The 11,125-nt window shown below is 37.6% G+C and overlaps 1 protein-coding gene across 1 annotated transcript in view; it reads left to right on the forward strand.

Moving 5' to 3' along the window:
• Positions 1-6,524: 6,524 nt before the first annotated feature.
• The window catches only part of ME1 (malic enzyme 1), a 147,493-nt gene continuing 142,892 nt past the window's right edge, over positions 6,525-11,125 (forward strand). Inside the window, exon 1 of the mRNA XM_006926350.3 lies at positions 6,525-6,867. Coding sequence (XP_006926412.1) covers positions 6,790-6,867 — 78 coding nt within the window. The 5' untranslated portion in view covers positions 6,525-6,789. The remainder of the gene's footprint in view (positions 6,868-11,125) is intronic.

An 11,125-nucleotide genomic window follows, 5' to 3' on the forward strand; every position in this document is an offset into this window, starting at 1 on the left:
AGCCCAATTTAGTAATCTCCTAACACATCTTGGAGATGGCAAAGCTGGAACAATAGCCCAGGAAATTGGGTTCTGTATTCTAAACTACCACTTTTAACGCCTCTTTGACAAGTTCATTAGCCATTACTTTTCTAAATGAGTGATTTACCTTTCAAAGTTGTTGGAATATTTCTGAGAATTTCCCCAGTGGGGACTTTTCTGCTATAAACATGTAAGTAAAGCCTTATGGAAGCTGTCGTAGTTACAGTTGAAAGAATACTATTACTCAGAGATGTTTTAAGTATTTAAATACGAAGCATCTCAAGTATTACGAAAAAATACAATTAAAAACATTATAAATATTTTAAAAGTTTTCATGTTACTGATTGAATTGCACAATAATTTCTCTCACTTCAAATTTTGTAATTACCAACTTTTTTACTTGTCTATTGGCTGTTTTTCCTCAGAAGCCAATGTCTGTATACTAGTGCTTATCCTGCTTAGCATATGGTAAATAGTTAATAAACATTTTGAATAAGGTAAGGGATAAATAATTATGCGAGGGGATGAGGGAGAGCTTCATAACATGATGTCAAACTAGATCTTGAAGGAAAAGAATAACATTTGTCGACAGGCATTGTTCTAATTACTTTACATTATTGTGTGGAGGAGAAAAAATTATTTTCCTCCCACTTTCCTAAGTTCTTCTGGCTAGACTAATATTCAAATTAACATGAGACAGATTAATAGGAGAAAATTACCAAATTCATTAATGGTGTACATGCAGGGGTCTCAGAAGAATATTGGGACAAGAATGCATTGGGCAGGTTAAGCTCATATGTCATCTTGAGCTAAGAAGGGGTGGTTGTGGTTTGGGACTTCAAAGTTCAGGAAGGCAATTCACATGGAGATGAGAAAGCAAATGTTTGGTAAATAAATGTTTGCTGGGCCATCTTTAACAATGGGACATAGAGAGGACTTTGATCAAATGGACCTTGCTAGGTTCCTCCCTATCACACAATACTTCATATTAAAATATAGTTATTTATGCTGATACCTCCCTTCCTGGAGCAGGTTCTCTATTTAAATTCCTTTTAGGCAGATAGGGTGAAGGCCAAAGGTTTTTCCTGAGTCTATTGTTTCTTAAAAATGGAAAACTTAAAATAATATCCCAGAGAAGCATATTTTGGGGTGGCAAACTCTGCTCACCCTCAGTTATGTATGATATAGTATAGCTGATTTACTGTCTCAGTAGAATGTAATTTCTAGAGGCCAGAGACTATATTTTTCACTACCTTTCTTCCAGCACCTAGATAGGGGCCTAGCATGTAGTAGGTGTTCAGTAAATTTTAACTGAATAAACGTATAAAGATCACTTAATCAGTTTAATCTCCATAACTATTTTAAAAGGCTACTATAACTATAAATGCTAGGCAACATAGTGATACTATAATTATCCTCATTTTTCAGATGGGGAAACTGAGGCCCAGAGACATGAACTTTTCCAAAATTACAGAGTTAGAATGTGGTAGTCTAAGATCCAAACGTGGTCAGTCTGATTTCACACTTCATACTTTTTATGTGCTGAATCGTACCTCCCCAACAGATATGTTGAAGTCCTAATCCTGGTACTTGTGGATGTGAAACTAATATAATATTCTCAAACAATTAGGCTATTGTATTTACCCAGAGTGAATAAGAAATAATTCCAAAAGACTTGCAAAAAACATTTCAAATAATGGCGGTGATGTTGGGAGTATATGCAAAATTTCTCAAGCTGTATGACTCTTTTAAAGAGAATACTTATTTGGGCAGAGTTTTGTTTTAAATGCAGTCTTACTATTTTAGAGTTTTATTCTATATGCCATATTATCAGTTGGGACTTTATGAACTTTTAATAACATATTTTGGGGAATAAAACAAACAACTAGGTTGACTGAGAATTAGTATACTGTAAAGGAAATCAATATGCTGCCTAGCATTTATAGTTATAAATAGCTATATAAGTGAAAGACTAATAAGGTAGTATAATTTGAGTTACTTTGAAAGAAATATAACAACTCCTTTGTGAATATCACAAAAATATAGGTATGTATATTTGACCTTCAATTGCTTAAAGCATTTAATTAAGGACCAAAATGCATTGGAATAGATTCGTGCTAATTCTATAGCCCATAGCCATAAGTAGCTATTAAATACTTAAAATGGGGCCGGGACAAATAAAACATTTGATTTTAAATGTGATTTGATTATAATTTAAATATAAAATGTTTATTTAATTTAGTTATTGGAGAACTTTTAAAGTATGTTTTCAACAACTTGAGTGAATCCCGATTGCGCCCAACTGGGTACTATTTTAACTAAGTTTTATAAAATCTAAGTATAAAACAAGTATTTCTGACAAAAATTTGATGCCCAAGTTGAGATGTGCTGTATCTATAAAATATACCTAGATTTCTTTTTGAAAAAAAAGAAAAACATTTCATTAATAATTTCATATTGATAATATGTTGACATATTTTGGATATATTCGGTTAAATAAATTATATTATTAAAATAAATTTCACCTTTTCTTTTTACTTTTTTTCAAAATGTGGCTACCTGAAAAACTTTATACACATGTGGCTCACATTATATTTCTGTTGAATGGCGTTGCTCTAAAGCAGTTCTCAAAATGCGGTCACAAAACCATCAGCATCAGCATTACCTGGGAACTTGTTAGAAATGCAAATTATGGACTTAAATGTTTGCTGGGCCACCTAGATTTGCTGAATCAGGGACTCTGGGGATAGGGCCTTGCTTTACAAGCCCCCTCCAACTGATTCTGATGCAAACAAAAGTTTGAGAACCATTATTCTAGACCAGTGGTTTTCATTCTTGGCTGCAAATTAGAATCATCCGGGGATCTTGGGGCAAAAAATCCTGGTGCTAAAGGATTTTAAAGCTCTCCAGGTGATTCTATTATGGGATAAAAATTGTAAACCACTGATCTAGACTCTTGATTTTTAAACTATGTTCTAGATCAAGGGTCCCCAACCCCCGGGCCAGGGACTAGTCTTGGCCTGTTAGGAACCAGGCCATGCAGCAGGAGGTGACTGGTATCAGCAAGGGAGCAAAGCTTCATCTGTATTTGCAGTGATTCCCCAGTGCTAACATCACCACCTCAGCTCTACCTCAGACCATCGGGCAGATTCTCATAGGAGCACCAGTCCCTGATACCAAAAATGTTGGAGACTGCTGCCTTGTAGCGCTATAGAGCCCATTAAAGGATGGAGATTTTACACAAATTTTTGCTTGAAGAATAGAATAAGATAAAAGTACAGCTCTTTAAACTATTCTAATGAAACGACTCATGTACTGATTTCACCTATTACTATAATATTCAAAGACCAATAACTTGTAGTTTGGTTCATCAGAGATTCCTTAGAGCCAGGTATAGAGCCTAGTGAAGAAAACGAGGATATGTAACCCCAAAATATGTATCTTTGAGGACCAGAGGAATCTGCAAACAAACCTTATTTATTAGTTTCTTTACATATATTTACCTTCCCACAGTTTGCCACGTTTGGAAGTCTGAAAGTGTGTTCCTTTTTCCTGTGTGCTGTCATTTCTCTACAAAGTTATTGTTCTTTGTTGAAGACGTTCTATAGGTTGCAGTTGTAAGCTATCGCTTTGAGTTACTCTTTATTTTAGGTTTCTCCTGTGTGATGTGCACTGCATGAGTTCATAAACTCTTATTCTTTTGTTAATATCTTCTTGTTAAAGAGTCCCAGCTGAAAATCTAACATGGGTACAGTTTTGCCTCCTCTATATTAGCACTCATTCAAATTGTATCCTCACTTCAGTATCCAGGCAAAAATTCAACTCTCTCCTTGGTTGGCAATTACCCTGGGGCTGGCCATCCCAGGAATTCAGCCACTTACATTTGACTCTAAACTTTGAGGGTGGGCCACCCTGGTAGACTTTCTTCCCTCTAATAAACTGAACACTGGAATTCTCGACTTAGAACCCAGTAAAGTCACAAGTCTTTCCTTCATAGGGAAATACACCAAGGACCAGGCATGTTGAGATTTTCAACTAAAACAAAAAAATCAATTTGTTGTACACAGGAATGTGCTTTTTGTGTGAATACAGGATCGTTTACGAAATATCAGAAACCATTTTGCTACATTTTTTTTTCTATTAGATTACCTTTTTTTTCTCAAGAAAGTAAAACATTTGAAATGCTGTATGTGCTATTAGGTATTTCTTGAATTTTCTGTATAGGTGTACCTCTTTTTATTGCACTTTATTGTGCTTCACAGATGTTGCTCTTTTCTTCTTTCTTCTTCTTCTTTTTTTTTTTTAACGAATTGAAGGCAAAATCCTCTACTAGCAAAAAGAGTATGGCTTGATTTACTGGGATACTCGCTTTATTCTGGTGGTCTGCAGTCCAACGTGCAGTATCTCTGTAGCATATGCCCATACTTGAAATCTCAATGACATTAGATCAGAGTACTAAAATCATGTTTTCATATGGTTAGAGCTCTTTAGGCACTAAAATTTTTCAGAAGAAAAATCTGATTTTGACTGATTTTAGGTTTAGTATTCTCACTTGTGTAATAGAAACCTACAGGTTTCTAATCCCTTGGTTTGTGAATCACACCCATTCTTAATATTTTCGATTGTGTGCAGTGACTGCAATTTCTTCCAAGGAAAACTGAAGCAAGTTTATTTTCTATTTGTCTTCCCCTCCTTTTTTTGGCAATGAAACCTAACCTTATAAATGATTAAATAGTACTGAAAAATTTGGTGTTTTGGCTAACATTTATGTGGAAAAATAAGTTCTTCCCTGTATTCTTGGAACTGAACTTGAATATACAAGATGGTTTCCCCAGCTAGGCTTTATACTGTTACCATTCAAAATAACTGGAACTCTTTTCATAAGAGAAGTAAACACATGGAAGAGAGATGTGAACCTTACATGCACTGGCAAGGTCTTGTAATTCCTTTATAATGATGGCTTGGAGGAAGAGCCCACACACTCTTTTTGGACTACTCCCTATATTTACATCAGCTTTCCTATATGTAGATATTATGTCACAGAAACAGGAATAGACAAGCAATAGAACTAACTTAGGAGCTGCATTATAACAAGGTTCTGTCGTACAAACATTTTTGTTTCTTCTTCATCTTCTGTTGGGTTCCTAGGCCTGTTGTTAAACTGTTTTTGTTTCGGATAAAGCACTCTAATTGTAATATGCCTCAGTTAATTTAAGAGAGTGACTTTGTAAAGAATACCTTCTTTTCACATGTTGTAGGGTTAATTATTTATGGATTACCAAAATTCACAGTGAAAAGTGTTATTTAAATGCAAGGAATGTTTTTAAAGAACTCCGGATGCCACTAAAATGTTCTCTAAAGAAAACAACTGATTCTAGATAATTCAAAGACTAGGCCTAAGAAACTTCTGGGTATAAATATGCTCCCAAACCAATTACGATAACAAATCTTTCTGATAAGAAAAATAACATGATTAGAAATAAAGAAGACACTGTTTGGATGTGTGTCTAGTTCGTGGATACATAGAACCAACAAATAATCCCAAACACTATGTTTTGTAATATTAGGTAGAGATGACTAGGGCAGAAACTAGGATTCCTATTTAACTGAAAAGGAAAATGGGGCACAGAAATCTTTATAGTGTTTGTCATTGTTGTGTCAGACACTCCTTTTGGCTCTGATCTGACTATTCCTTCATATCTTGAAACTTCAAGTATAAATATCAATAAAAACAGAATTCTAGCGCTATAACATCATTCTGACTCTCTCATTTTACCAAAGAAGAAACTAAAGTCCTTAAAAACTGAATCACTCATTATTCAGAGAGAGGTTCTTAAACATCATGGCTTCTAGAACTTACTAAAATTATATACAAGATAAATGTGACTATTGGGCCCTGACACATTTGCACTCTAACACACCTTGCCTCTTATTCTAATGACATTAAAATTCTCGTGGATAATCTCCAGAGAATCATGCGATGTGGCGCCTGCGCTCTCCTTCTTGCCTTTTTCCCAGTTTCTACTTGGGCCTGGGCTTTCTGGGTCAAGGTTGGTTTCCTCCTTGGCATGGCTGGCACCCAGAACTGTGGATAGAGTTCTTCGAAAAGAGCCTAACTGGAAGGGAGAAATCAAGTCTGATTCTCTTCCGTCAGTTGGGGTTTTATGCAAACAATCCCTGGGTCCCCTTCCAAGCGTCAGCAGCAGCCCTCTCCCAGATCCCTGCGGCTCTGGCTGAGGGGCCACCTCTAGCAGAGGTGATGGCGCCCGCGAGGCCAGGGGGCCAGGCGGGGGAACCTGGCTCTACTCCCCACGTGTGTCTGGGGTGAGGGGAGCATTCTGTACACAACATTTAAACACGTCCCACATGGAGACGGGCTCGCACAGTTGTGACTGTAAGCGATGGTGAGGTGGGGGCGCTGCAAGGGCAGGGGAGCGGCTCTGGCGGCCGCCTCCTCTCAGGCACCGCGGCGCGGTCAGGGCCGCGCTCTTCCTCCTCCTCACTCGCCGGCTCGGCAGATCTCCTGACGTGACTCGGCGTTTCTCACAGGCTGTCCTGCAGCGCACACCGACTTCTCGCCGGCTCCTCCCGCCGTGTCCACCCCCTCTCGCCACCCATATCCGCCCCCAGCCCCAGGCCCTTCTCCTGCGCCGCCGCCGCCGCTGCCGCAGTCGGAGCGGACGTCCCAGCTGCATCCACCGCCCACACCGCGCGTGCCCTGCGTGCTCCGCGTTCCGGCCGGACCCCGCCGCACACCGTGCGCTCGCCATGGAGCCCGAAGCCCCCCGCCGCCGCCACACCCACCAGCGCGGCTACGCCGTGATACGGAACCCCCACCTCAACAAGGTAAGCCCGCAGGCGGCCTCCCGGCCTCTCCGGGTCAGGGTCCGGCACCTCCCACGGGTCCCCTCCACTGCGAGCCGCCCCTCCGCCTGCTTCCCCGCGGACGGAGCCCGCCGGGCGGCCCAGGGCCTTCAGGGCGACCTCCGTGCCTCCGCCCATGAAGGGGCTGCCCACTCGAGTCTGTGCCTGGGAGGGTGATGCGAGGTTGGTGCTGGTGCCTCCGCACCTCAGCATCCCGCTTTGGGACAAGAGAAGACGAAACTTGTTTATAATACTTTTTGGCTTCTCTTCTCCAGAGCAAGAGCCAAGGTAAAAGAAAGTAGTATCAGGAAAAGTATGTGCAACGAGTGCTTTTGTGAAGGTGGCAGCTAGGCTGGTAGGGCAGCCTCGTTGTGCCACCCACTAACTACTCAGTGTGGCAACTCTTGGAGGCTGCTTGAAGAGAAGTGGCCCTGCTGGTCCAGCCCGGACAGAAATGTGTTCTGAGAGCCTTGGATCTCATTAACAACCTCGAAGTCAAGACCTCTTGGTTTCTGGAGTGACACATTTAAGAGTCTGGGAATGCGTGGTGGGTGGCTTCTGCCTTGGACACTTTGCATAGAAGGCCTGGTACAAAAACCCTGTTCTAGACGCGGGACTGTGTGGATAAAGACCTTTCTATGTTTTGACTCTGGCCTTCTGAAAATTAAGAATTTTTGTTTGTTTGTTTTAGATCCTCTTTTTATTAAAAGGAGATTTCAGTGTACACTCTGTTCAGTCCCTTTTTTCAGATCCTGGTAGCATTCCATTTTTCTTAACCAGTAATGCTGTATAAACACCTAAGATTTTTCTCAAATGAGAAACACCTTAGAATTTATAATTTTGCTTATCCGGATGCTAAGCATTCGCACTTACTTTATAGCCAGGTTTGTCTCTGGATTGTTCCTTTTCTGTATGGGTGTGCTTTTGACATTTCCTTTTTATCTAGTAAATGGGAAGTACATCAGTAAGCACGGATCTGTTTAGTCATTTTGGTTGTCTCTTTAATAGACACCTTCTTTCATTAAGAACCGAATCTCAGCTTTCTCCCAGTCATATGGTTGGTGATTTGTTGATCATTATTAATGGCTTGAAGACTTGTGATTGCTTTTATTTAATAAATGATAGTTAGTGTGAGTTATTTTCGATTTTTGTGGTGACAGGAAACTTTTACAAATCTATGATTATTTGATATTTGTGGCCGCAGAGCATTATGAAATTTTAAATATTTTTTAAATGAATTTAATTACTAGCTTGACTTTTTTCTTCCTTTTTATTATTCTGCAGGTTGGGGCTTGTTTTCAGTAGAACAAAGGTAACATTTGATGTGACAAAACAATTTGTGACTTTCATGTGTAGCTGCCTTCTGTTTATGACCAAATAATGGTCACCACTTAAGAAGGACCACATGAGTTAGGTATAACCTGTTTGAATTTCCTCCAGTCAGGGGCAAATGTGTCTGTTTTGAGTAGGTAGATGGAAAATGCAATTCTTGAGCAAGAATAATTATGCCTTTACTGTTTACATCAAGAATATATGATATTAAAACCCTTTTGACTCCTGTTCACCAATAAGGATTAATTTCTACTTAAGAATGATAGAATCTCAGAGATTCTCCATCAAAGGAAGAAAGGCGCAGCATTTATATGTTAAGAACATGTTTTTGATTTTGCAATTGAACTTTATTTCTACATAGTATCAAATTGGATTTAAAATCTAGTTCACCAGCTTTGGGGGGATTAATGGAATAAGCTTTATTCTTTTTATTCAGTTCTAAGACAGTTGTGTGGTGCTTCAGGGAAGTAACAATGTCTTCATATGCACTATTAAAACCACAGCTGTGAGACCTTCTTGGTCTGCCCTGCACTGAAGATTTTTGGGCCTTAAGTTTGCTAGTACCCCGAGAATTTTTATTGATTTTTGTGATAATCTTGGCTCCAAAGTAACACTAGTATTTCTTACCCTACTATAACACGTCAGCCTGTCACCTGGCTGCACAAAGACTTCTTCAACCATACTCATACCTATCTTTATCACCCTACCTTTTGAGAAATTGCAAGTTTCACTGGTTTTATTTTCAGTATGTCTGTCCTACATCTAGGTATGAGAGAAATATCTTCGTCAGTTAGCATTTTCTTTATGTTACTTTTCTGTTATCCAAGTATGTATAATATGTTATTATTTATATTGAAAATAAAATCAATTTGTCAATGAGGCTTACCATCTCCAAATTTATTTCATTAGTTCCCCAATTTAGCCTTGCACTTAAAATATATTTGCTGAATCTCTTATCACTTTACTTTTTGTCTGTGTGCGATTCCTACAATTAAAATGTCATTTGTTGATTTAGTAATGATCTCTCTCGGGAAGACTTTCCTAATAATCTTCGTCCTATTATCATTACTTAACACCTCTGTTTTTTATGTATGCAGTTGTAGCGTGTCATTTTGTATTTATTGCATTGTTTTTTCTTATTTTATTTTGATTGTTATAGGGCAGGAATCATAACAATACAGAATTTTTCTCAGTGAACATTAAATAAATGTTTATTTAATGAATGAATGAGCCATGTTTTTATTTCTCTTAGCCTTCCAAACAGCCAACTTTTAAAACAGGTAGCTTTTAAAGTGGTGCTTTGGGCATTATCGTAAGGCATTTATCATCCTTAATGTAATGTCTTGAAAGTAAATTCTCATTGAAGTCTAAAGCTAAGTTGACTCCCTATGCTATTATATTGTGTAATGGAATACAGTTAGAAAAGTTGGACCTTGTTTTAAGTTTGACCATCACATGACATTTTAATTACTTGCTGGATAACATTAGGGGGATACTTAATTTTGGTAAAAATCAAGGTTAACAGTAGATGTGATCTGAATTAAAACAAAACAAAAACCTAAGAGAAATAGGATCTTTTTTCTTTGGTAATAATTCATGTATGATTCTTACTATTTGCTTATACTCAAATACACATCATTCTAAGTAGGATTTCATCACAGCATTTGGGAGAGTACTTCTACCTCACACTTGTGAGATTCAGTAACTTTCTGTATAAAGCTCAAACTATTTTGAAGTACTTGTCTTTGCCTGTGTTATATGTGCTATATAATTTAATGTTTAATGTCTAATTTAATGTTTTAACGTTTAATGTTTATGATTTTCAAGGATACCTTCTGATTTAGGTGAATTGTGTTTGAAATTTTTTCTCAGGAATTTTCATGTGGTTAATAGCGATGTTTCATAAATCGCTCTTCAAAATTAAAATTATACACAATAAAAATCACACTTATCCTTTATTTCTGAGTTTATTAGTTTGCTTTATCTATGCAATTGTAGAAAACACTAATAGATAGTTTTATCATAATTAACTTTTGCTTACATGGTTTCCATATCTTTAAGATTAAATAATAACATGAGCTACAAGTAAATCTCCAAAAGACATCACTTTTTAATATTTTAGGCAGTTTGATCCAGTTTATTAGTGATAGTGTTTTATCAAAGTCCGTTTGGTCAACATTATTAACTGTTAAATCTAAAAATTAACTTCTGGGCAAGTGTTTTTGTAGGTGTTTGTGTCCTGGCATGTCTAGATCTAGTTGGCAGTGGTGTAGGCAAAAGAGAAACAAGTTTCATGACTATGAAGGAAAGGTACCTTAAACCTCTTCTTTTTCTTCAATGTGAAGTATACCAGAATGAATCATTCAGAAATTTTCACCTACTACAGTTCTCTGGAGTTGCCTCAGCAATATGAGAAATGACATATTACTTAACTGAGAATCCCACTGATGTGAAGGCTGTTGTAATGAAGATGTACAGTCAGCTGCTTCCATACCTATCTATTACTTTGCTGCGGCTGAGACAACAGTGATAGTATAGGATAGCACAAACCAAAATAATATGTTCTAATGAGTAGAAAGGTGAATTTGATTTGAGAACTCAAGACTGGTGATATGGAGTACAGAAAATATTGAAGAGAGGAATAGGTTTGAGATTTTTTCATTTTTGTATTCTGATTTCCTTCTAACTTTTAGGCAAGTATGGGAAATGTGATGCAATGAAATGAACATTCTAAGATTTTATGTCTAGAAGAAATAAGCACAAGTCTTAATTCTTCCAATTAGCAGTTTTGAGATTTTTGAGATTTTCTTAATTAGCTTCAGTTACTGTCCTTGGAAAATAGAGTGAAAATTTCATCAATTTACTTTTTTTTTTTTTTTTTATTGAATAGATACTTTTTCAAAACCCA

Source organism: Pteropus alecto, unplaced genomic scaffold (genome assembly GCF_000325575.1).
Source record: "Pteropus alecto unplaced genomic scaffold, ASM32557v1 scaffold7, whole genome shotgun sequence".
NCBI classification, from domain to species: domain Eukaryota; kingdom Metazoa; phylum Chordata; class Mammalia; order Chiroptera; family Pteropodidae; genus Pteropus; species Pteropus alecto.